We start from the raw sequence: 27,094 nt of genomic DNA, 5'->3' as shown, positions 1-27,094 counted from the left end.
TTGTGCTGGTCACTCATCCCCACTCATCTTGGTGCACTAGGTCCAGTGCACCAGGAAACGCCACAGACCTACATGTTTTGTAGGTGTGAAATCTGCGTCTCCAGTGTTAACACAGGGGGTGGTGGCTGTACTTCTGAAAACACCTGAAGAATCTCCTTCATTTTCTCACAAACTCTGGAGCTTTTCTAGCACTCACACCTTACCTGTCATGCTTGTTCTCTTGCGCTGCTCGCAGCAGCTCCTGAATATTCTTAGTGATCTGCTCAGTCTTCCGAATCACATCTTCTGTGCTGGGCAAACTGGAGCTGGGGGCTGTGTCAGCATCTTCAGGGATGGATCCCTCCCCCTGCCAAAGGACACTCCTTTGCCGGCCCTTCCTGCCTGACCTGCAAAGGAACAAAGCAGAGGTCGGCCCTGTGGGACAAAACTGGCTGCTTCATGCAGCTCCCCATCTTCCAACAGCGCAGAGCTGTGCTGTCAGCTCTGCATCACCGCAGCGTCAGCCCTGCGTCACCACGGCACCTACCCCGTCTCCTCCAGCTCCAGAGGGGTGGTGGGGTTATCGTAGTCGCTCTCAGACACGCTGCTCTGCTTCTCCAGCTTTGAAGCCTGCAACCAACACAGATCTATTTCAGTGTTGTGCAGGAAAGAAGAGCCCCGAGCTGTGCCAGCGCCATGTCCCACGTACCCAGGCTTCCTCTTTAGCACAACAGCCTCTGCACCAGACGCTGCCCTGGAGCCCAGTGTGTCCCCATGCCCTGCGCTGGGCTCCTGCTGCCAGTGGGTAGCCGAGGCCCTGGGTGATGCTGGCACAGCACAGCCCCACCAGACCCAAAGTGGGGCTGCGGGAAGGCCACAGCACGGCATCCTTCCCCTGCTGCTGAAACTGCTGCATGGGCATACAGGGGGAGGCCCAGAGGGGAGCAGAGGCCAAACGGAGAGGGCAGGACCACCGGGGAGAAAGAGGCCAGACCAAGAGGAGGAGGCCCACAGCAGACTGGAGGCCAGACACAGCATGGGAGGCTGAACACAGAGTGGAAACCAAACTGAGCATGGGAGGCTGAATGGAGAACTGAGGCCCAATACAACGTGTGAGGCCAAACTGAGTGTAGAAGGCCCATGGCAGAGTAGGAGGCTGGACAGAGTGTGGGAGGGTTGTGACAAGAGTAGAGGCCAAATCAAGCATGGGGGTCTGACCACAGAGCAGAGGCTGACCCGGGCATGGGAAGCCCACCGTAGAATGGGAGACCAAAACGAGGGTAGAGGACTGTTGCAATGGGAAAGCCAAAATAAAGACAGGAGACCGAAACAATGGTGGGAGGCCCATCGCAGAGTGGAGGCCAAACTGTGGGTGGAAGACCAAAGGGCACGTAGAAAGCCGAACCAATGAGACTTGGAGCTGACTGGAGGCTGAAACGGGGGCGGGAGGCCGAAACGGGGAGAGTCAAAGCCCATTGCAAATTGGAGGCTGAAACTGGGGTGGGAGGACGAAACACGGAGAGTTGAGTCCCACTGAACACTTGACACCAATACAAGGTTGGGAGGCCAAATAAGTGAGAGTTGTGGCCCATAGGAGTGCATAGGATGAAACAAGGGTGAGAGGCCTAACCATCAGGAGTAGAGAGCCGCTGAGTAATGGGTGTCAAAAGGAGGGTGGGATGCCAATTCCAAAGTGGAAGCCACAACGAGGGCAGGAGGTACACAAGGAAGCGGAGGCTGGACCAAGCGTTGCAGGCCCATTGCCAAGCAGGAGGCCGAACCAACTGAGAAGCTGAACCCAGGGTGAAGGCTGAATGAAGAGTGGGATACCAAAATGAGCTTGGAGGCCAAATCTACAGCAGAGGCCAAACCCAGAGCGAAGGCCCGCAGCTGAGCGGGAGGCCAAACCGAGAGCAGGAGGCACACAGTGGAGTGGGGGCTGAACTGAGCCTGAGACTCTGACCTCAGAATGGAGGTCTGCCACAGAGTAGGTGGCCAAACCTAGACTGGGAGGTACACGAGGAAGGTGAGGTCAAACCTAGAGTGGGAGGACCATGACAGAGGGAAGGCCAAAGACAGAGTTGGAGGCTGAACCAAGCGTGGGAGGCCGGACCAAGTGTGGGAGGCTCAGCTGCTGAGTGCTGCTCCAGAGGGTGGAGGCCCAGAGGCCCAGTATTTTCCCCTTTCCCCTTCATGTGGCATTCCCTTGGGAGGTACGCAGTGACTGCGTCCACACCGGGAACCGGAGTGGCTCCCATTCCCTGCCTCTGAACACATGCGCTTCTTCCCAGGTGCAGTGGCAGAATGCTCACCACCTCCTAGCCCTATACAGACCAGTTCTGCAACTCCCAGTAAAGCATCCAACCCATGGGCAAGGATGATGCTCCATTTTTTTTTTTCCCTAAACTCCTTTTCAACTTATGGTTTTTTTACTCTCTCAGAAGGCTGCCAACACAAATAAGCATACTTACACTATGACAGCTCAAGAGTGCTCTCTCTGCAGATCCTAACATACAGCAAGAGTTTCAAATCAGACTTTCAGATAGAGAGCTAGGCTCCCTTCTCTGACCTAGTTTAGCCTTCTTGGATATTTTATGCCCAGGCAATACAACATCCTGGAGGGTTATGCTATGAATACCTACTGTCAGGCTGATCTCTGCACTTCACATGAATTTGCAGTTTGAAGTCCCTGAGGCACACTCCCATCCTCAGCCAGGCCCCAGGATCACCACACGTCCACCTACTCTAGTCTTAAAAATCGCGAAGCTCATCAGAAGCGCCTACTACAGCTCGTCCATTTGCAAGTACGCCACATCAGTGTCACTCTACATACATATCAGCCTCTGCATCAGCTCCTGCCTTAGTCACAGGCACTGCTCATGTAATAGGGTCCTTTGCAATCCCTGCTGAAGAACCAGCCTTCAAGCTTTACAGAAGCTCTTAAGTCAAGATGAAGGAATCTCAGGTGTCAAGACTGTAAGGGACACCTCCAATTTGCATCCCGGATCCATACACTTAGGAAATAATATTTCTACCTCGAGGACAAACCAAAAATGTGACTAGGAACTGGTTTTCATTGCTTAAGATCCAGTACATTTGTTAAGCACTCATCTAATGTTAAAACCAACAATTCTTAACTCTGAAGCACCTGGAGTAGGAACACTTTCCATCCACTTTAAAGTTACTCTGCACAGAAGGAAAAAACAAGCACTTTTTGAAAGCTCACTTCTCAGGATAGCTAGTAAAGATCAATTCTAAAAGTGACACATATTTTGAAGATACGAAACTACTATATGTAGGGTCTGACCCTTCCCCTCTCCCAGATGTACAAAGGAGAACAGTATGATTAGTGGCAAAGCTCTACACTATGGTCAGAAATACAAACAGACAACAATGAATTACAAGAATAGGATATTATGGAATCAGTAATATAGTATAGTAATGGAATAAGTGTACAACAAAAACTAACAAACAAAACCTCTGCAAGTTTCTAGTACTACACAGTACTGATATCAGCTGCAGCCAAACCTAGATTCACACTTGACCAAGCAGGATATTTCCTCCTAAGTTTTATCATCTAGCCCTACTTGCAAATCTAATATTTTCTTGACTGATATGTCCAAACACTGTACAGTCAAAATAAAATGGGGACACAAGAATTTAAAAAGCAGATTCTGTATCCCAGCAGGAAGAGGCCAGAGTATGACCATTCAACATCTAAACCCACAAACCTGTCTTTTTTGAAAAATTTAGTATTATATAGTAAAATTTGATTAGAGACACTGCAATGCTTGCCCAAGAAACGGAATGAGACAGTACTGATTTCATTATATTAACCACACAGAAATAGCAGTGCAAGAAGAGAGAACTTTTCTTGAAAGATCTTTTCAAAATCAGTTAAGTCTTACAAAGAAATACAAATACTTCTCTCTCAAGTTTACTCTCGGAAAGCCTTGTTTTAACACAGAAATAAGCAAAGCCGAAGTCTTGAATATGTGATACAACAAAATGGGTATAAGCTACTCATTATTTCCTACGAAATGAGACACAGACATCTAAAACCAGCCCAAAGGACCTTGTATCAATATTTGCCTCAAAGTTAAAGAGGTTTAGTCAGAGCAAGACCTCAAAATGTAATCAACTCATTCTGATGACGGAGGGTACTTTCTGCAAGCAGTGCAAGCTGATAGCTCAGGCTGGCCAAACAGCAGCGTAAAAGCTATGGGTGTTCATCTTCAGCATTCATTAGTCTGTGACACATTAAGATGTACCTGCTCAGGGTCCATTACTTCAGTCACAGCCCCTTCACAGCCAAAAATGGATGTTATTCTAGAGCTGCAAATCCAACGTGCTTTTCCCTTTTTTTGAATATGTAACTTGCCATTAGTTCAAGGATCCTAAATAAAACAGTCTAAAAAGAAGCTGTCACAGACTAGTCTATCATACTGTTTGCCTTGCTAAATGTGTCCTTTTGCAAGGTGGCATTTTATGCTCACTTCTAGCAGGTGAATTTGAATAAGACTAAATTTAAGGTGACCCACTACAAAAAGAGAACAGTGTTTAAAAAAAGTTTAAGAAGCTGGACAAGGCTTCTTCAAATAGCTAATAGCTCACCTATCAGGCCACAGCAAAGACAGTGTCTTTGGAATAACATAAGCTTATAGAATGCATTTAACATTTCTTGGTAACATTGCAATTTTTTCCCCTAGAGTCAGTACTGTAGCTAACAACCCTAAGAACAAAGCTTTGTAGATACTGATGGAACACCAATATAAGCTTCCTTTATACACTCTCAGTGTCTTTAATCTTGCCCTGAAAGGAGTCTTGCTAAAAAAAATTCCCACGCCCATTCAGTCTTTCACCTATCAAGGTCAGCAGAAGGCAGGCTAGCTGATACTAAACGTATCGGTGGGCAATATGAATGGCCATCTGTTTGGATGCTTAAAGAACTCACTTCAAACAAACTAATGAACATCTGTAAGATAAACAGTCAATCAGTACCAATTTGGTTTGGTGCAAACTGACAGCCCTCAAAGAAAGCAGGCTTTAAAGCTAGGACCCAGTGAGCTTCAAATGCCTCATGCAATGCATTTTAGTCAGTAGGAAGAGTTATATATTGGCTTATGAAATATCAGTGAGTGCCTGCCAAATTACTTTCCAAACAGCAACCAACCTGTCTTCTGGCTATTTTCAGTGTTACACAGTCGATACAAGTGATCTGGAGTAACTGTGCATGGTGTTAAATGCTAAAGATTTTAGCTGTTGTGAAGTTAGAGAGAGGCAAGTATCCACAGCATGTGGCAGAAGAAACGGAAAGTGATGAAATACTGCTTCATGCAAGCATGAAGGCTAGTCAGCATAAACGGGGAGAAGACAGAGGCATAATGGCTTCTAGGGAGACTGCCACCTCCTCCAGGTAAAAGACCAATTGGGAAGGTACTTAACCCTTCGTGTGCTTTCATCCCTTGACCAGGAAAGCGTGGAGGGGAAGGAAGGTAGAGATGAAGAGGAGGTCACAAACGCACTCCTCCCGATCTAAAAATGGGAAAGAGAAAAACACTCGGGAAAACCAAAAACAAAACACAAATAAATTCTTAACTGAAATAAAGGAACATTCTTAAAACCATGGAGATGACATAAAGCAAGAATGATTTTGAGAATTTGGCTAAGCCTGAGTGGACTTAATTCTTTCAAAATATAATTGACTTCATGTTAATTCTAATATTGATATTCCAGAGGTGCTAAATTCCACAGAGAATAAAATACATTCACCACAATACCACATAACTAACTCCATGTAACGAATCAATGCTTCAGAACCGCTACTTCTATCCAAATTTCAAACCAAGTGACCAAAGGACCTATACAAAGCACTGTCATATTTTGCAAACATTGCCACATACAGAAGAATTCTGACATTTCTTGCTGCCAGAACTGCCTTTATATCAACATGTCAATATAATTTCAAATGATCCAGATTTCACAGTTTAAAGTTCTTATTAATTTAATTGAAGGCAGGGAAAAACCCAGCATACAAATTTCTCTGCTGATTCCCTGGTGCACTAAACTGTCATCTTCGGAATGTGCACGGAACATTTGCCCTCCCTCATGCCAGGCAAAAGAACCCATTAACTCCCAAATATATTTTAAAAGGCTTAATTGTTTACCTGGAAGGAAATACAAGATAGTGCCACCAACAGGGAAACATATTGAAACAAATCCACAGATGTTAAATACGTGCCTAAAAAATACCATCCTGTATTCCTGCCCACAGGGCAATCTTAAAAAGATGCAGTAAAAAATTAACTTTAATAAGCACTAGTGTGTGTTGGGTCACTTATCTGAAGTGTGAACACATCAGTGCAAAATTCTTGTGGCTTAATACAGAACTCCCTCTCCACTATTAGCACATCATACAGGAATATACTAAACCAGAAGAATTTGTTCAACTAACAGATCTAAACCATCTTCAGCCTCCAGTTCCAAACTCAGAATAAGAAATTGGTGGCCTAGTGAAAATTTAGCTTCAAGTTTATTTAATTTTTGAAAGGTGATTCTGAAGTTCCACAAATTGGCACATGCCTGTGTATCTCAAGAAAGAAATCCATGAACTTTACCTACCTTCTTGGAATACTATTTCCACCCCCCCTCCTGGTTTTCAAACAGCCACACATTGATATTTGGCATATATACTGTGATGAAAAGAAACAGCTGAGCAGAAGCCAAAAACTCCGTTTACATATTCCACAATTGTTATAGCTTTTGCTTTTCAAAACATCGAGCTCCTGCAGACATGTTAATACAGCAAACATTAACAATTCTTACAGTTCAAATTCACTCTGAAGCTGACAGTTGAGCAGCTTTGGTAAATGAGCATAGTTGGAATAGACAGAAAAGCTGAACATAAGAAGAAATGCAGAAGCATCAGCAGTTCTACTTACATGTGGAGGGAAAGGCTGCAGTCTTGTTATGCTTTCTTCTGGGTATGTGACCTCTCCCATGGGGAGGTAGGGTTTCTGACCTGATCCAGTCTCATACATGGACATGGGTCTGCTACCCCGTGCAGATGGTCGCCGCTTTAAAGAAGAATTGTTGGCAGGGTCTGTGTATTCAGAACCAGTTTGGACCTGATATATATTGGTTGTAGCCTGTCTTCTGAGGTTGGTATTTTCACTCTGTAGCGTTTGAAGCTGAAAGAAATGTTTAGCAGTGGGACTTTGTTTTTCTAATAGCAAGCGTCAAAAGCAAACTGACCATACAATATACGCTTGTCAGCTTTACTAGTAAATCCAGTTACTAGTAGCTAGGGTTTGATTTCTTTTTCAAAATCTACTTGACTTGCTTAGTATAAGCATAGAAGCATCTATGTTCCAGATCTGGAAATATATATGTGCTGATTTCCAGCACTTTTTGCTCAGATGCAAACTGAATTAGATCTTAAAATTGCCTGTTGTAGTTAAAAACACACAATCCGTTTCTTCCAGACCGGCTGTACTGGCACATGAATCGTGTAATATAATGAGATTGTGGGGGGAAGGACTGCCAACAAAACAGTTTTTCAAGCAAAGTGATCCATTTCAGCAGTCAATACAAGAACTTAAAAGAGGACTTTAACATAAGGCCCATGAAATCTGAAGATGCCAGCACTACAGCACAGACACCAGAGGCAGCGCAAAGAAAACTAAAGCTTGCTCTGCAAAGCAAGAAGAGAGTTTAGCTTATGAAAATTAGGTATCAGCTACTGCTTTCTAAAGAAGCCAACAAGAAATAATTTTAAAGCTTTTTATTATTATATATTTGATAGATAGTAAAAATGCAACAATTCTGATTTTTTTTTTTTGTGGAGTTACTCACAGTAAGTTTGCTATATTAACACATCATAAAGAAAAGATGTAAAAAAAGTCAGCATCAGCAATTCTCTAACAATAATTGAGTATAGTATTTCAAACAGCTGATGGCCTTTTAAACAGGAAATTGCATATTTACTACTTGAATTTACTTTGCATCATATGAACCTTCAAGAGCATTCTCTATCAAAAAAATCCTATTTTGCCTGGAGCACTTCCCAGAACCCTAAATCGAACATGCAGACTTCTAACAAGGTAACTCATGCCTTTTCTCCCCACTTTCTGTGTGCTCTGTAGTAAGATGCATCAAGTCTTAAGATTTGAGGATCACCCAGGAGCCAAGCTGCCCCCTTAAAAGTTTGACATTAGAGGCAATTAAATATGTCAACTTTATAGCCTCCTTCTTCCAAACTTCTTCCACATTGTATAAACCTGCTTTTGGTGCAGTTTTAGCCAACAGCTAATGTAAATTCAGGCCAAACTCTTAACCACCTATAAGCACCTAAAAAAAATCCGCAGGCATAAAAAAAAAAAAACCAAAACTTTTTCCATTGGAATGCCCATTAAAGTAACGGAACTATTTTCACTTTTGTTTAGGAAGAATCTACTCTGAAGTAGCATTCATCAAGTACAGCTTTGCCTCTTTTAATTAGCTTCTTTTGCTTAGTAATTGCCATGCAAAAGATTAGATACACAGTTGGCTAATAAGGTGATATATCAAGTGGATAGATTTTTTTAGTTTATGACCTTCTAAACCCTTGCTTAGAAAACAAAAAACAACAACAAAAAAGAGACTCCTGAATGACATCTACTGCATTGGAATTGCTGAAGTAGTACAAATATATTGGTGTCATGCCACAAATAACCCAGCAGAAAATTCCCATATTGTAGTGAAGTTCCCAGCAGCTTAGAGCTAAGACAGCTGTTATCCCTTCCTCCCATGCTGCATTCTGCACTGGCATACAGCTCTATCGATTCTTCACCAATCCAAAGCCACTAAACATGAAGTTAAAGAAGCCCCATAGCTATATACATCATCAGGACATAAAATTAGTGCAACTCATCTCCAAGGTGAGTGAGCCCTGGCTATGCCATCTTTCAAAACAAGTTCAACTGCAGCACAGCAATGATCTCTCTTCTGCTACACCACATAAATATACTAAAGTCTCATTAATTCCTACGCCCTAAAGATTTTTTTTTTTTACCCTAAATAGACTTCATCTAGTTAAAGAAACTCAGTGTAAGTGAAAAGTTAATTCAATTGATGCAGAGAAGTGCTTAACCAGTACAAGCTGCTAAAAGACCACGGAAACACCCTGAGATCTCTTAGGTTCCTCTCAGTATTCACCATTCCAATAGATCTGAAAGGCTGAACACAGTTGTAACAGAAGGATGGCACTTAACAGACAAAGATATTTGAATCCACTGAATTAGCTTGGCTTCAGATGCTAGCTCAACAATTCCCACCACTCTCCAAAGCATCAGCCTCTTTGCCCCAGAACAACAGGGAAAATCTCTCAGCACAGGTTCACCTCGGCAGAAGCACAGCTTGAACACCTTTCTCTACAGAGAGAGAACACTTCTGTAGCACATACTGTAAGTCTTGCAGTATTGTAATTATTTGGAAAAGAGGATTTTTAACACTAGGCAAAGAATTAATTTGAGGAAGCAGCCAGCCTTTTCTAGGCTAGCATGACACACAGGATAGTGAACTCAATACAGATATAAATTCTCCTCTACCCTGCAAAAATCTCAATTTACCAGAACACTAGCAAAGCATTCAACAAATTGTTGATTTGTTTATATAAAGATTAGAACGCCTGGCTTCCAAACTGGGTTTTAGGAGCTTTAAATTCAGGATTTTGGCAAAAAATGTGCAGTTTTCTGTTTGCATAAGACTACCTATACATAGTAACTCATATTGTAAATGAGACCCCTCTACCTTATCCTTGTCTAGACAAAACCCACATTGAAGGTTTAAAGCAGTAATTGAGTTTACCACTATATCCTTTATGTGCTATTTCCCACAGATTCAAACACAAGCAAACAAATAAATCTTGGCCTCCTGGTATACGAGAACTTTATATGGTATTGCCTCATTTCAGATTATTTTCTACTGCCAAACTGGATTGGGATTTTAATTTCCCTTCATTCCAACTGGGCTTATTAATGGAAAAAACCCCAGCATATTTACCAGAAAAGTTGCAATTTCATTATATAGATATGTGCACACACGTAAGGTGTGTGCTAGCACTTCCTCATTGTTGAAAACTGCTTATCTTGAAGCAAGACAGCAAAAACATACAAGACTTGTAACAACTGTCTTGTCACTTGGAAAACTTATGTCCAAGTGAACTAAGCAGATCATCATCTCCACAAAAAAAAACATTCAAAGCATGTGCTGCAAACATACATTTATAGTCTTATATCCAATGCCAAGGCAGCTCCATTTTAAAATAAGTATTCTCACTATCCTAATATTGGGTTATTGCATCTTCAGTTTCAGCAGTTTTATTCCGGTCAACTTAAAATACAGCAAGAGATGAAGGGGTTACACTGTTGTGCCTGTTACCTTTTTCTGCATGATTCTCAGCTCATCACTCAAGTTGATGTTCACTTTCATTAACTGCTGAATCTTTACCTCAGAAGCCACCAATGCATTTTTAACTTGCATATATTCTTGGGCTGTCACTGGTCCATCTGATAAGTCTGAATCCAGGCTCTATAACCAGTAAGAGAACAACACTTAGACCATTGAGAAACAGATTACCAAAAGAAAACAAGACAATGAGATTTCAACAGCTTTTCAATGTACTTACTTTAAAGGAATCATGGTTCAAATTAAGTTCAAATTAATAAGATCCATTAAAATAATTTTAGTGTAATATAAAAGAAATTTGATGTCAATCGTCTCTTAGCTCCTCTATGCATAAAAACATTTGTCTCAGCATTTCAGTGACACAATACTGTTTCACAAGGATTTTTTTAAAATACGCAATAAGGAACTGGAAAGTCATAAAAGACAGATTACTAAATATCCAGTGTGCATATTACCAGGGAAGATTAAACTAGAAGTACTAGGTTTACTGCCCCTCTTTCACCATGCTGCATTATTTTCAGGAACAGTTTAAAACACTCTAATCACTATTGGTCTCCTGTAAATATTTCTTCAGTAGGAAGCAGTTTGTGAAATACCATGGAATCACTGATGAAGAGTGTTTTGGTAGATCCAATTATTTCATCTATGCAATTAGATCTATATCTTCACTCCAGACATGCACAGTGGCACACATTACTTTTCTAGAGGAGCATTTTATTTACAATGAAAATTCCTGAAATCAGAACACGTAATTTTGTTAAAGTTCATAGACTGAGAGATGATTCTGAAATGAATTTGAAAATGAATTAGAATATTCATTTTCTGATCGTTTACGCATGTTAAATCCCCTCACAAGGGGCAAGACTGACTGCAGATTACCTATATGAATAAAATTTGGTGTGTGTGTAAATATTGCAAACCTACCTTCTGTCTGTTTGATTTAGCTGCATTTGTTTCCAGATCTGTGTCTTCATCTGAAGCAACACTGTCATAATCAGGCTGGTCATTATCCTGACTTTCACTACTATGTTGATTGCTGATTGATTTGAGTATCAGCTCCACATTTTCTGCAATCAACATACACCATTTAAAAACATACTAGTCAGTTTGGAGAAGAAAGAGAAGTGCATAATTTAAAGTAATGTAAAAAATAAATAAATCAGAAAATATTTTCATCCAGAGAGACAATACAAGACATGCCATAATAAAGTACCATTTGACTAGCCCAGTTCAAAAAAATTAATTTAGATCCACCTAATAGGTATGGATTATTACTGTCCAAAACGTCAAAGTTTTATGGTTTTGTCTTTTCATTCTTCTAAGTGTTTAGGCAAGTTAAAATCAGTGGTGAGAAACATGCTTAACAACTTAATACAATTTACATAAGGGAAAAAAAACCCCAAGAGACTACACTGGCAAATGGATGTCAACATTCAAATGAAAAATATAGAGGAAAAATTAAAAGTTAGAATAGATTTTTTGTATCTTCTCTCCAGAGGGAAAACTAGTGTTCAAATCTTGTTCCATACCATCAAGGCTAGAACTATGGCTCTGTCTGGTTGTTGGCATAGGTATTTGTATTCTTTGGTATCTATTGTACTCAATAAATACAGAAAGTAAACATTTTTAGGTGAATTCGCAATAAGCTCAAGAGCATCTAAATTACAGCAAAGTCCTGCATATATAGAGCAGCCAGGACAGCCAGCATCTAACACACTGACATTATCCTAGCTGCCTATGAAAAGTACCACCACTCTAAAACTGTACAGGAGCATTCTGGAAAATTTTACCAAGTTATCATAAAAGTCACACCCAACATAAAAAGATGTTCCTGAATTGCACAAATTCCGCTTGATTTAATTGTATTACAAATACCAACCTTAACAGACAAATCTCCTGTACTTGGGCATTATTTTGGTGGCCTAATGCATGTTGTCAATAGCCTGCTATCCACATGATTTGTTCTTTTCATTTATAAAAACAGTACAAATCTCTTTCTTCATTCATATAGTACTTCTGAATGAGGCTATGGTATCAATTACACTACTGAAGAACTGCATACAGAAGTGGTGACAATCAAAAGTATACTCACCTTTTGAACCAGTGAGAGGATTCCCCTGTTGTCTTCTTTTGGCATCACTTAAAATATCTATAACTAGTGTAGCAAATTCATGGGCATTAAATCGAGCCAGTTTCTGTCTTCCCTAAATTACAGAACAACGCAGAAAAAAAAAAAAGTATATCGTATATTAGATGAACAGCAGAGTTCCCAGGTAAAACTAAGACTATAGCACTTGCAGTGAGTTGATTGTTCAATTACATTTATTGCAAAAAGTGTGATTTAAGTTATCAAGCTGCACGCTCCAGGGCAGGGGAAATGTGAAGCTATTTTAACCTCTTTACAAGTAGATGCAACTCTTCTACAGTAATGAAGTACAGTAAAACAGTATTACTTAGAATACCTGGCCTATTAAATGAAAATAGTTTTACAGTATTAAGAAGATGGCATACCTGATTCCTGGTTGAGGAATATTCAGGATTTACAGGAAGAAAAGGGACCACTGTGGTCTCTGTCACAAGAGTACTATGATTCTGAGTAGCAAGCCAGACTGCTCAGGGAAGAAGAAAAAAAAAAAGAAAAAAGAGGGAATAACCTTCCTGTACTATTTGACAGCGTTTCTCATCAAAGAATAAAAGACCACAATTTCAAACACATACACAATCAATTCAAAGGAAGGCTTTTTTCCCTAGAGGGTTCTCTACTTCATAAAAACGCAAGATTTTTTCAACTAACATCACCTTCAGACAATGCAAGATAAAGAAACTACTGTTATCAGCAATTACGGAATACAAAAGTACTTCAGACAGAACATATGCTTGCAGTAGTATCTTGTACATAATGTAACAATTCAAATTTATTTTATACATATTTCAGAAAGCCTCATTCACCTGCATCTGTTTCCCTCCTGTCAACTTCATCATACACATCCATGGCAAGTTCTTCAAATAAGTGGTTGCTTAGCTAAGGGTAGAAGAGAATAATTACAGCTTGAAAAGAAACAAAACCTAATAAGACCTCTATAACATAGAAAATATAAGAGCACAACCCTACTCTCGCTTGGCTGCTCTTCAGCCTATACAGTTGCTTGTTCCTCAGCCTGCATAGTAAAGTAATCCATTAAGCAGATATATACGACTGCCTGATTGCTAGATATGGAGACAACAATACTGTTCTACACTTTTCCTTTACTGGTTAATGGATTTTTCTCCTCTCCTATCTGATCAAAAACACCTTGTGTATTTGGGGTGAAGCAGACCTACTCTGAGAATTAGGTATCCAAATGCCACTGTAGATTTGGGCTTAACTGAACAGTGAAGACTAAGAAAATGTTTGCATGTTTCAAACTCTGCTGCTGCAGTGGATGGTTCAAGAGAGATACTTGCATTATAAAGAAGTGAGCTGTCAGATGATCAGACATGAAATTAAGATGTCACAGGGCTTTGTGGATATTTCACTTACTGAAGTACAGTACATTAACATTAGTAATGGGTAGACTTGATAACTAACTGACTGTAAGCAAGCCTGAATAGATGGCTCATCTTCCTTCTCTGGTACAAGCTGTACTAAAAAGGGTGAAAAACCTAACACTTTCTAGGGTGATTAGCAGGAAAACCAGTCCTGCTTTTTCCAGAGTTTGAGTCCTATTCTTAACCAAAGAGCAAGTGCCATCATTCTTTAACCCAGATAAAGCCAGTATGTTTACTTGTGTACTGGGTGTGGCTGGGGTGGAATTAACTTTCTTCATAGTAGCCCGCATGATGCTTGCTGTGTTTTGAATTTGTGGCTAAAGCAGCGTAGATAACACTACCTAGTTTTGGGTGCCGCTGAACAGTGCTTGCGCAACATCAAGGCATTCTCTTTTTTCCCCCCACTCTGCCCACCCCACCACCCAGCAGCAAGTAGGCTCAGTCAGGGTGGGCATGAAGCTGGGAGGAGACCCAGCCAGGACAGCTAACGTGAATCCGCCACAGGGATATTCCATACCATACCATGGCATGCTCAGCAATAAAATCTGGGGTAGAGGAAGAGACAGTTTGGTTTTTGGCTTCCAAGATGGCTTTTCAGAGACTAGCTGGGCAGTCTGTAGTAGTCTGCGCCTGTGGGAGGTGCTGAGTGATTTCATTTGCTTCACTTGTTTTTCTTCTCTTCACCTATTAAACTGCCTTTATCTCAACCTATGAGTTTTCTCTCTTTTGCTCTTCCTATGCTCTCCCCAGTCATGCTGGGGTGGACTGTGTTGGTGCTGGGCTGCTGGCCAGGCTCAACCCACCATAACTTGCAAAAATACAATGCAGGAATCCATCTACTTCTAGCTAGCGATGCACTTAAAGTAGCCACTAACAGCATGTTAACAGCAGAAAGCCAATTCTAAAGTAGGATTCATATTTGGTTTGTACTGATTGCTATCTGAATACCAGTTCTACACAGGCTGGCTTGCTTAGCTGGAATTTTCATGACCACTAGCATTACCTTTAGAGAAAAATGGACATTGTCGAACAGAAGAGTATCACCAGGATTGTTCCTCCCCCAACTGCAAGATTTTTATCCTTTGATACAATTTGTTCCAGCTAAAAGCTTTAAGTAGAGGGAAAACATATCCCCACTCTAACTTGTACAATGATTTCGTTACCAACACTTTAAGTGAGCTGACATTACTATCAACTAATTAGCAGACAGTAATGCACTATTCTGGCTTTGCAGAAAATTAAAGGCAAAGTAACATTTAACATACAGATTTATATAAAATACATGAGTGCAAGACAAACAACAAAATTTAAGGTTCTGAACTGGGGAGACAGACCTAGAGATACTACTCCAAATAAGACCAACATCTCCATAATGGATTTGTCATCATCTCTGCTCCTCCATTTCTGCCTATTTTCATGTTCTTCTCCAGACTTTTAACTTGCTACAGAGTTGACATTTATTTATGCAGGAATTAATAGCAGCTGAAACCAGCTTGAAAGATGAAGTGCAGAGTTTGCCACGTCTAGACAAAGAAGTTTTACTTACAGACTGAAGCTTCTTCTTAGCTGCTTTTGCAAGTTCTGATAAATCTAGACTGCTATGAAAACAAAAATGATCATTACATCTACAGCATTTAACAGCTTGTTTAAACACAAATTCTATGTTTCGATAATTCAATTATTAAAATGTCACTTTTATTTGAAAGTCCTTGATCTTTTAGTATTTCTAATACAGTTTTTAACACATTGATCTTACTAATATTGCTAATACACCAATTAGTATATTCTTAAGCTTGTCTGAATAACAATCTTACATTTAAAACAAAAGAATCCCAAAAATCCTTTGGAATGTGAATACCCACATTTGCATAGCTCAAGAAGCAGTCAAGTTGTAGTGCAACAAAATGCTTTCTGTAAAGAATCAAAACAATACGATCATTCTGACCAAAACTTGAGTCCACATAAAACACACAGGATTTGTTCCACTGGACTGTGCAGGAGGTAGGTGACCATCAGGCTGGCAAATGGCTACATCAATAGGGCCATGCTTAAAATTATTCTGTACCGATTAGTAAATAATCTCTTCCACTAGTTTCCAGCATTCAACATGAGGCACAAGATGAAAATTGTGCAGTTCAACAGAATTTATTCTAAAAGCCACAGATCAGGAAGCTGACAAATTTTGAGTCCATATTTGTATCACCAAGGAGAAGACTCCTCTGACCTAAAAGGATGGAAAGGCTCAAATAAAACTGCTGTATGATTAACTGACATCACAGAGAGTTTGTGTAAGCAGTCATCTAGACAAGGGGAAAAAAAAAAAAAAAAAAAGACCAGCAGAGGACATCAGGCAGAGGCAGGACAGTCAGGTTGTACTGCAGGCTCTGCAATCTGAGCAGCATCTTTGAACAAGTAATTTTCTCTGCATGTCAACTTCCTTCTCTGTGTAATGAGGCAAATGGTACTTACTGTGCTCTGCAAAATATTTTGCACTGAAAATACACAGTACTTTATCCAATAGCTAAACACAGCATATCTAAAAAAATTACAGATGTTAACACTAAGTATTTTACCAACTATTACATAGTTTCTATAATTATTTTATTACAGTTTTTCATAGAAATTTTGCAAGCAATAAGTTGAACAGTAGTTTACTTACAGCCGTCTTATTTCCAATTGCATAGCAATAAAAGAAAAATAGGGACTTATGATTAATACTTGATATTTTACACAAATATGATTTCATTGACTGTAGCCAAAAGTTAAAAGCACTCAGATGATCAAAAGTACAAATATTTTCAGAGAAAAATGCAGCTTTCTTGCAGGTATTAGTTTCAAAATGCTGTGCCAGGAAACTAACTCAACTGTTCCTTACATTATTTACAAAAATCTGTTTCCCAGGAATCCCCATGTGCGTTCCCTTAATATAATTGTCTCACCTTCCCCCTGCATTTTAACAAATACAGTAAAGTTCTATAATTTTCTGATTTTGCTTAAATGACAATATTCTTTCTAGGAAAAAAAAAGCTTGCAAGATTGATAAAGGCACACACTAAAAAGTTAGAACGACAACAAGCTTAAAAGTTGTTTCAGAAAGGAAAGGAAACTTAGTTATTAGGTTTTTCATTTTGATGTTTTCAGACATGCCGTGGAATCAGCAACTTACCTGTCTGCCATCTGAGGTATAACAAAGTGCTGTCCATTTTTATGCTCTAGAGTTGAAAACAAATTGCACTTTAATAGGTTGTTACTAGAATATAGTTTTCAATGTTGTCAGGATATACAGCTTGTATTCAGTGTTACTAAAAGACAGAGTAATGAGAAACCCAAAAATATATGCAACAGGCAAACATAGAATCATTTATCTTGCATGTAATTACTCAATTTCCAATTACAGGAATCTAGCAAGTCTTCAAAGAAGGTTCCTACCACAATTTCCTGGTGTTATCAAAGATTCCAATTAAGGCTTATCAACTGTATTAAAATTCCACTAAAAAAAAAAAATAAAGTTCTAATATAGGTGTCTTTATGGTACCTAATGGCTAAAAACTGTTAAGTGTGCTTGTGTTCAAAAGGTACCTGCTTAATTGAATACTCCCCTGCTTTTGCATTTCAATGAGAAGAAACTACTCAGACTGAGTTTCTACAATATCTCCTGGAGACTATTCAACATTCACAAAATCTGTATTTTCCCTGCAATTCATTCCTTGAAGTTAAACTGTACTCATCTGATCTTATACATAGGTTGCTCCACACTTTCAGGGGTATTCTATTTACAGAACACATATTTGTGGAAAAACAGAAAGGAACTTAATTTTTAATTTAGGTATACTTAAAATCCTGCAGTTTTATCTGAATTTTAAATGCATTATCACTAATCTTACATCTTATACTTTCTTCAGTTCTTCCTGTATAAATTCATGTAATGTTAGAATATTTGAAATGCATATAAAAAGTGTAGTAACAGCGACACAAACATTATATACCATAGTTTGAACTGTCCTATAATTAACACTGAAAGATCTCGGAGTGTAGTTTTTTCTACTTACCTGGTTTCCTGCCACAGAGATAGAAAGCTAACCTGTCTGTCAGTTCATACTGAATTTCCACCAGGCGCTCTGCCAGTTCATGATGCCCACCTTGTCTGGTTTACACACACACACACACAAAAGTTAGATTAGTTACTCATTTCGAGACATACAAAAAATTAAAAAATGGTCAGAGAAACAGCTTTAGTTTAGCCACTGTTCAACAATGCGCATGTTTGAGCCTATCAACATAGCACAGACGAACAGCAGGATTTTCAACAGTATGTTCCAGCGGGCAAAAAAAAACCTAGATAAACTTTTATGAACTTCCCAAATGAGCCAGTCAAAACTCTGAAAACCTTTGCCTACTGCTTTGGTGTAGAAAAAAACAAACAGGTTATATAGGCTATTTTGAATACATTATTTACAATTTTCTAGACGGTTCATGAGGTCATGCAGCAAACTCACCCAACTTCACATTTGAATAATAACATTGAGAAATGGAAATATTCTGGCATGTTGTCTTCTGCAACCAAGCTAACTTACACAGTCATCAGATTCCATTCATGGCCCCAACTCAAAAGGAATCAGAGCAACGAGGATGCTTCATTTACACAAATGTGCAGCTTCTAGTTGATCAGTAATGTCCAATTTTGCATATAAACACTAAAAATCTTCAATGCTGTGCTGCAAATCTTGCAGTGCCTCATTACTGCCCAACTAATCAGCAGAGACATTCATGTTTAATCTTTCTTGACATGAATATTGTCTGCCCTTCAGAAACCTAGAGCCCTTCTAAAGGTAGGCTTTCCTGAGGGTGCAGTTCTGCCACTGGATGCACCTAACAGTTCACTGCCACTAAAAAGCCTGGTTCTACCCCCTGCTCCCTGACCCATCTGTGCAGTCCAGCCCTTTCTTTCCTACAGCCATTCCCTAGTTAATCTGCACTCCTGGAGTCTACTCAACTTGCTGAGCTTGCAGAAACTCTTCTCATTACTTTTCTGTGAGCTGCTAGATTCGCACAGCCTGTTTCATTGGGATTACAACTGTTGTCTCAAGCATCCATGAGAATACAGGCTATGAAATTATGAAAATGCTTATTTATACTCTTTATGCATTTGCTCTTTCTGGAAAAAGTACCTACTAGCATTTAACAGTCAAATTATTTTCAGGACAGAAACATATCTAAGCAGGTTCATCATGTGATTTAGGAACATCATTTAATATATGAGCATCACATATGTCAGAGCCCTCTACCTTGCATAGTCAACTGGAGTTTTCCCATTGGAATCTTGCGTGCCAGGATCAGCACCATAAACGGATAGTAATTCTGCTTGTAAAGTCTGTCCTGCCTTAGCAGCAACATGGAGCGGGGTGTTTCCTTTCTCCTACAAGTTATTAAGAAAAACATCTACTTAATCAACAGGTCCGAGTAGAAGATTGAAATATAATGTGTATCAGCTGAAATTAGTATAAATACTATGAACTGTAAGAATTGATTGTATATCAAAATAATGAAAAAAGTGTTCATACAGGATGAAAGAAGTTGGCTTGAGCTCCTAAGGAGAGTAATCGCAAACACGTCTCCAGATTCCCTGTCCTTACACTGGAATGGAGTTGCTGAAAAAAGAAGCGGGATTGTACTTAATACAGCAGCAATAACTGTGATTCAGCATTTGTTTTTTCAGCCATGCTTTTAGAAACAGGTATGCAAGAATTCTTGCTACAGCTGCTTTGTGTAAACGTTCTTCTCCAGGTTAACCTAAATTGATGCCTCTTAACCATCCACATCTCCAGTATCCACATATATATTACCAAAAAAAAGTGGCTTCAAGTTGAAGTCAAGCTGTATTTGTTTACGTAATAGTGCTGAAGAACAGCAATAGTTATCTCAAGTCAAAAGCAACCAATTTAATTCAGTCAGATGTCACTGTTCTGTTACACAAAAGTTGTAGTTTCTGAAGGCTGCCAGAAAAAACATACTAACCTTACTAAGATCTTTGGCAGTAACACTGTCATCTTCACGGCATGGCAAGCGATGAACAAATGCTAACATTTGATATTTAGCTCTAATGAATTCTGCTTTATTGGGACTGTAAAGAGAAACCCAAGCAACAGAAGGGAAAGAAAATAAATATTAGTGCTTTCACAATAATACAGATGCTCTAGAAAAAGGAAAATTCACAAGTGAAGATTGCATTAGACTTCGCATGCTACTAGTAGCAAAGTTAGACGTGGAAAAATATTTTCATTAACAAAACAACGCAGTGCAGACTGTCTAACTATACAGAGCATACTTTTGTTACAAACATCAAAATATCTGCAGACTGTAGGATGTAGTGTATATTTCTTAGAAGTAAACATTGAACTTAATTATGCCAACTTAAGACCTATACTTACTATAAGCATTTATTTACATTTTAAAATGAAGCACCATATTCATGACAGAAATCTCTCAATTTTTAATTCATCAACCAAACGCATTCTCATTAGCAGCATTCAGTTAACTGAAGCACGTGGCATGAGAATTAAAAGTCTTTTGAGTCAAGTACAAGTAAAGGTTCTCACTACTCAAACCTAGAGGTCAGGAATCTATAGTTCAGAGAATTCAACCAATGTATTTCCATTTTTGCAATAATTTAAAAAAAAAATCAATCATTGGAAATTTTTTAAAAAATAAAAAAGGTAAAAAGTGAGTGAACAACTGACTAGTTTACTCCTGTTCTCTTCCTGCAACAAAATACACACAGGTTCCCACGGACACCTTGCTGTCTCAGTTACTGCTGAATAAAACAATCACGCTTCTACAAAAACAAAAAATTCTGTAATTTTCCACTTACTGCACTTTATCCTGTGGGCTAGCTTTGCGCCTTCCGCTCATAACAGAGGCAGGGTCCAGCAACGAATGTTCCCATATGGAGTTAGCACCATTATTATACAGTGTTTCAACCATCTGAAATCCAAAATGTATACAACCAGGCAGTAAAGAGATTTTGCTGCTAGCTGCACAGACTGACTATCAAATATCTGTAATTATTTTCAACCAGACAGCAAGCCAACAGAGATTCATATTCTGTGTGCCAGCATCCATAACGTACTGGGGTATCAGAACCAGGCACATGCCTAGGAGGTTATTATGTGGAATGTAGTAAGAACCCCCTTAAAATTCTCTACTCTTCCCAACAGCAGCTCTACTGAAGAGGGGCTTGCTATAGATTGAAAATTTAGGTTGAAGCAGATGCATTGCAGAAGTCTGAAAGAAAAGTTGAAGGTGACCTTCCAAAACAAAGGTATCAAATTAAAAAGGCATAGACAATTCTGATTTTAGTGGTCCATCATAGCAAAACAAGAGAAATAAAAGCAGACTAACTTAGAAAAAGAAAGCTTAAAAGGACAAGCCCCTCTCAAACAAAAACTTAGTGATTTAAATTCCATAAAAAGTGTTAAAAAAATTAATGTATCTAGTTTTAATGAAGGAAGACACAGTTTTACTTTCTACCTGCAGCAGTGTTGGAGGCCATGGTGTATGCTTGAGATGTCTCACTTGAGAGATATGACGCCCCAAACTTCGATGAACACTGCAACACTCATCACAGATCAGAATCCCTCTGTTTATAGATGCCCAACATGGATCTGAAAAAGAATATGTTAATTACAACACAGAAGGCAATATGACCTTGTATTTCAAACACAGAGTCTAAAATGAGGAGCCCTGCCTTCTAACCTTAGTTTTACTGCTTAGCCATTGTATGAGCCTGTGAATGTTATAGCCTTGCTGGGCCTCTGGATGCTGAGGAAATAACAGCCCTTGCACTTGCTGGGGAGGTAGGAGTCCTAGGACAGCAAGGAGACCTGCTGTGGAAACTCTGAAGCAAGCCCCACTGTTTGCAGTTCTTCCTATGAAGATACTTTCTTTGCAAGTGTAACAGGACACTAAATTTATTACCTTCTTGAAGTGCTTACCTTCCTTTAGTGGAGTTCTACAGAAATATTTCTAACAATAGTACCTACCTCCTCTTCTGAAAAACTCAAAAGTCTATGAATAAAAAGTGGTAATAGCAATAATGCTTTTTCACATACTACTCAGTCTTCAAGTTCTATATTAGTACAATTTTTTTTTAATTTCCACATTAAATAGTAAAAACACTCAAGAGTGTCAGAGTAAAAAAAAAAAAGCAAGATATATGTGTGTCAAGGTAAACACTCAGTAAAATCAAAAACTGTCAAGCAAATTAACTTCAACTCTGAACAGATCCAAATCGAAACCATCTTATAAGCAAACCAGAAAGACAACTGATGGAAGGTGAAGTAGTAAATAATATATACTAGCTATTACGTAGCTTCAAACATCAAAAAGTATAAAACTGAGGAGTGTTACATCAGATTGCAACTGAATATATGCAAAACAGGACATTAAACTGAGGTCCCTCTGCCGCTCTTAGCTCAGTCTTCAGAAGAAACTCCAGTTTTCTGTCAGTGACACATGAAACTCAACGTGGCAAGAACCCTGCAGTAACAGGCAACTGAGCAGCAAGACAGATCTTCAGATCTAGCACATCCCAGGAGAAAGAAAAAGGAATTCAAGATTCTCTTTTGTTTTGGAAAATTCTTCTTAATTTCAAATCCAGAGATCAGTTTGAGGCCAAATAAGTGAGTACAACACAAGGCTGGTATCTGATGCGAGAACTTCTGCATGCTGTCAGAATACATCTAAGCAATTGTGCATCATAAGAAAGTCTTCTCTGACCCATGCAATAAACTTACTGAATCCCTGCAACATGAGATCTGATTACAGTTGTGGTTTTTAAGCAGAGTTGATGTATGTGTGCTGAAGGCAATGTAGGCAAACCTGTTCGAACCACAGGCCATGAGGGATGGGAGCATCTATTCACAGATGATAACTATCACAGCCCAAAGCCAAATTAAAGCATATGTTTTAGAAAAAAACCCTAACCTAATTTAAAAAACAAATTAATAACAAGCACGCAACCTCCTTATTAAATCATTCCATTATTTTAACAACTTTCACCTCTAAGAAGGAAAAAAATAACAATGAAATGAGATGCATTAGCACTAACCTAACAACCCAAGACTGGAGGCAGCCTTCCAGATTAACGAGTCTAGTCCCTTTTCATTACAGACAACCTTATCACATACTCATTCATAAACTAATAGGATTCTTCTGAAAGCCATTACGTTTCTTGTTTCAATCACTAGTTAGAGGCTGCTGTGAGCCTCACTCTGTTTTGACTAAGAGTCATCATCAGTTTTTTTTTCTTTACATCCACCTCAATACCTAATTTAACTGGCTCCAAACAATTGCCATTTATCCATTATAAAGTCAGCTACTGTTTATTTGGTCATTTCATAGCAGAAACAGGGTTTTAAAATTCTTCTGAAGAAAAAAGCTGAGACCTTACTTATAATTTCAGCTTGTATATTCTACTTAAAAGAAATCACATTGATGAAAGAGTCCACGTTTACGTAGAATCCGTCAAAAACTGGCACCCTTGGAAATGTGGATGGTGTGATGCAAAAAAAGACGACAATAAAAGAAAAACAAAAGGAAAGACAACAGATGGATTCAGCAAGGCAACTGAAAAGTTCAGCACAATGGGCAAAGAGAAAGCTCTTTGCTCCTAGTGAGCGTTGGGGAGGCCAGAGAGAGGACCGACAGTGGCTCAGGCCCCAGTTTAGGAGCCTAAATGATACGGAACACAGCGGATTTGACAGCGTGCCTGGTGGAGAGTGGACTAATCAAAAAGCAGTCAGAAGTTGAGCACTGCAACCCGTTTTCTGAGTCACGCTTGTTTAACTGAAAGAGTTTTTTCAATGAAACTGCACAACTATTTGTAGACCCTCAATTCAATTATACCTGGCTTAGTACCATGTACTTCTTCCCAAGTAACAGGTGGGGATAGGAAAGGGAGAAGGAACACAGTGTTACACAGTCGGAAGAAACAGAGAGAGCGCTGTCAGGTTATGGGAAAATTGGTATTTTAGGTTTAAATTTAATTTAATGAAGTGTCTGTGCTGGAATTTATTTCAAACATTTTTAAAAGAGATCCAATTACGGACACAATCAAAATATGCTTAAGCCGATACCAAAATACAACAGGGGAGAAGCTAGAAAGATAGGTCAAATCTGTTTTCAGGAACATGGCAGAGTGATTCAAAACAGGAAGCGTGTGATGAAGACAAGCCTGAACTGTGAGTTTGAAAAGCGAACTCCTGCCCGAGAATAGGAAGTGTACCAGAAAAGTACATGTAAAATCACCTCATGTAAAAGAAAACTATTCATACTTTGCCAAAGAAACAAAGTGTATATCGATGAAGTTCAAGGGGCAGCTACTGATTATTACAGCAGTCAGGCATTCTGCACTTGCTACACCTGATCTGGGTGAAAAGGCTGCAGTCCCCCCAGGTCTCCTGACACAGCCACAGACGCAGCAGCTCCCTACCACCCCTCGGACAAATTCTCTCTGGTTTAAGTAAAAGAAGGGTTTGATTTTTTTTTTTTAATTTAAGAAAGGGTTAAATTAAGACTTCTTCATATATATGAGTAACCCAGCAAATTTCTTCAGCAAGATCAAGTAAATATCTGACAATGCAAATATCTGACAATGCTATAACATCACGACACAACAAAATAAAAGGCCGGCTTACAAGATTACCCTAGTAGTGATTCTGACACGCTGCATAGTCCTGACGAGCTTAACGAATATGAACACAATAACACAACTTCATCTCAGAGTCATAACACCACTGATGTTTAAAAGCATAGATATGCTACCTTGTATAAGATAGGGACAACTGCCTACGTAAGATACGCATGCTCTATTTATTGTGAAAACAAAATTATATGAAGATAAAAGTAACTCCCTGGGAGTTAATTTGGGATTTTTTAATTTTTCTTTTTAAACAGAAGTCCCATTTTATAAAAGTTGTTATCCCCTCTCCCACATCGTATCTTCTGGCCATTCAAATGTTATCTACATTACAGTGTTTTAATTAATTTCAGTATCTACATAAGTAATTATATTGGAAGAACCAGCACAGAACACAAACAACAAAAACAACGTAACTCTGGGAAGGAAAGACAATACATACATACAGTTGCTAAAAAAAAAAGTGAACTAGACAGTTTTAAACATAAGAACAGGAAAGCCACAGACGGTCAGAAAAGGAGATGCAATCGACTTTCTAAAAACAAGATTTGTTTCAATAAACTCCCAAACTTATCTGCAGTGTAAGGCAGACAACATGCATGTCAGCACAGAACCTATGCTGCTCACTGAACATTTCCAATCCGAGTCTATCAGACAGCTCAGAACACCCTTTCTTTGGAAGTCTGGGGTACCTACGCCCAACCCACACTGTGGGGCCAGTCATACACCTAACAAGTCTAAATTTTACTTCCCCCTGACCCTCAGAATAAGGGAGGTCTCCAAAGCCAGTCCCATTCTCATCTTCCCAAGTCCCCCGAAAAAGCCACTGTCCCTTTCATTTCCAGCCTACACCCTCCTCCCACCTTTTAGCTCCCTGACTGGAAGACTTCTTTGAGTAAGCCTTCCTCCTTCCGAAGCTGAGAAGTTTCAGATTTACTTGTACCCAGAGCGTGGTCGCTGCCCACGGCCCGTTCGTTCCCCGAAGCTCTGGCCCCTCAGCGCGGACCCGGGGCTGACCCGAGAGGGCAGCGGGGAGACACAGCCGGCTTCCCAGGGCGACCTGTACGCACGCTTTTAAACTAAAATTACAGCAAACCGATGAGAGGGTTGGGCGCACCACCGCTCGCTACGAAAACGGGTCCTTCAGAAAAAGGCCGATAGGGACAAAACCGCTAAAACCGCCTCCAAACCCACCAAAACCGGCTCCCCGCCGACGAGGGGCCGCTACAAGGCGGTGACACCCCCCGGCACAGCGCCGGCAGCACCGCCTTCCCCCCGCCCCGGGCAGTCGGGGCCGCTCCCGGGGGGCGGCCCGCTGACAGAAGCCCCCCCCCCCCCCCCCCCCACCCCGGGGTACCCGACTCGGTGGTCGCGGCCACTGCGGGCCCAGCGGAGGCCCTGCGCAGCCCGCCCCTCACGGCCGCCACCTGCCCGCGCCCCCTCAGCGCCTGAGGCGGGGCCGGGGGGGGGGGGGGGGGCGGGAAACGCCGCTGCCCGGTCGGAGGAGAGGGGGATGGGCTCGCCCGGCCGCTCGGGTGCCTTCGCCTCGGCCCCGGCCGCCGGCGGTGCCTACCCTGGGCGCTGCAGTCGGCGCAGACCTCGCTGCTCCTCAGGCGCTTCGACATGGTGCGCGGCGGCGAGACCGGGCGCTTCCTGCCGCGCTAACGGGTCCCCGCCGCCAGCCCCCGCCAGGCGGCCGAGCCGAGGCGGCAGCGCGCAGGCGCACGGTAACGCCACCCGCTCCGCCACCGGCGCTATTCACCAAGCTGCGTACGCCAGCGCCGGGCTGCGTTCCGCAGGACAACGGCGGGTGGTGCGAGGCGGGTCCGGGCCGCCATGTTCGCTCCTGGCAAAAGGGCGGGAGTCAGCCTGGGCGAGGCTGTGGCCGCGGCGGGGTCGGCCACGGTTGTCCCTGGCAGACGCCTGCCTCGGGCTGCGCTCTGGCTTCACAGAAGCGTTGCGCTTCTGCGGGGAAGCGTAGAGACCTCCCGTAAGTGGCTGCGCCGGCCTGCTCGCTGTCCCCTCCCGACTAGGGCAGACGGGGAGCTGGGAGAAACGAGGTTTCGAGCGCCTGGCCCCGCAGGCTGGCGGAAGAGAATGCTCTCCATCAAGCCCTGCCCTCACCAACCATGGCGGCGACGGCGGCGGCAGGGCGGGCGAAACCAATGCCCGGTGGAGGGAGGGGGAAGCAGCCAGAGCTGAGCGCCTCTTGCGGCCCAACGCCGCGCTGCCGGTCCCCCCCTCACTTCGCGCTGAGGGCGATGGGGCAGCGTGCGGGACGGACGCTCCATCTGCCCGCCCGCGCGGGGGCAGGGTGGGCGGAGAGCAGCAACTTCCTCTTTCCGTGGGCTCGCTGGTGGCGGCAGGCTGAGGGGCTCTGAGAGGGAGCGCCCCCCCCCGCACCTGCTGCGCTGTGGTCCGTCCCGGCCGCTGCCCCGGAGAGAC

At 41.2% G+C, this 27,094-nt stretch overlaps 1 protein-coding gene across 4 annotated transcripts in view; it reads right to left on the bottom strand.

Annotated features, from left to right (window-relative positions):
• GIT2 (GIT ArfGAP 2) overlaps positions 1 to 26,395 on the bottom strand; it is a 35,080-nt gene extending 8,685 nt beyond the window's left edge. Inside the window, exons 1-18 of one of the 4 annotated variants that reach the window (XM_052795628.1) lie at positions 26,223 to 26,395; positions 21,481 to 21,614; positions 20,822 to 20,934; positions 19,969 to 20,074; positions 19,515 to 19,601; positions 19,239 to 19,369; positions 18,003 to 18,097; positions 17,120 to 17,165; positions 15,500 to 15,551; positions 13,375 to 13,447; positions 12,937 to 13,034; positions 12,518 to 12,629; positions 11,350 to 11,492; positions 10,399 to 10,548; positions 6,921 to 7,169; positions 5,425 to 5,514; positions 527 to 609; positions 204 to 386 (exon numbers count right to left, since the gene is read on the bottom strand). In XM_052795628.1, coding sequence (XP_052651588.1) covers positions 204 to 386; positions 527 to 609; positions 5,425 to 5,514; positions 6,921 to 7,169; positions 10,399 to 10,548; positions 11,350 to 11,492; positions 12,518 to 12,629; positions 12,937 to 13,034; positions 13,375 to 13,447; positions 15,500 to 15,551; positions 17,120 to 17,165; positions 18,003 to 18,097; positions 19,239 to 19,369; positions 19,515 to 19,601; positions 19,969 to 20,074; positions 20,822 to 20,934; positions 21,481 to 21,614; positions 26,223 to 26,274 — 1,997 coding nt within the window. In that variant the 5' untranslated portion in view covers positions 26,275 to 26,395. The remainder of the gene's footprint in view (positions 1 to 203; positions 387 to 526; positions 610 to 5,424; positions 5,515 to 6,920; positions 7,170 to 10,398; positions 10,549 to 11,349; positions 11,493 to 12,517; positions 12,630 to 12,936; positions 13,035 to 13,374; positions 13,448 to 15,499; positions 15,552 to 17,119; positions 17,166 to 18,002; positions 18,098 to 19,238; positions 19,370 to 19,514; positions 19,602 to 19,968; positions 20,075 to 20,821; positions 20,935 to 21,480; positions 21,615 to 26,222) is intronic. The other 3 variants (XM_052795629.1, XM_052795630.1, XM_052795631.1) reach the window with 3 other exon arrangements.
• Positions 26,396 to 27,094: the final 699 nt, after the last annotated feature.

The sequence above is a fragment of the Harpia harpyja genome, chromosome 9 (assembly GCF_026419915.1).
Source record: "Harpia harpyja isolate bHarHar1 chromosome 9, bHarHar1 primary haplotype, whole genome shotgun sequence".
Classification (NCBI taxonomy): domain Eukaryota; kingdom Metazoa; phylum Chordata; class Aves; order Accipitriformes; family Accipitridae; genus Harpia; species Harpia harpyja.
The sequence above is the reverse complement of the archived record's forward strand: the minus strand, read 5'-3'. Positions and strand labels throughout refer to the sequence as shown.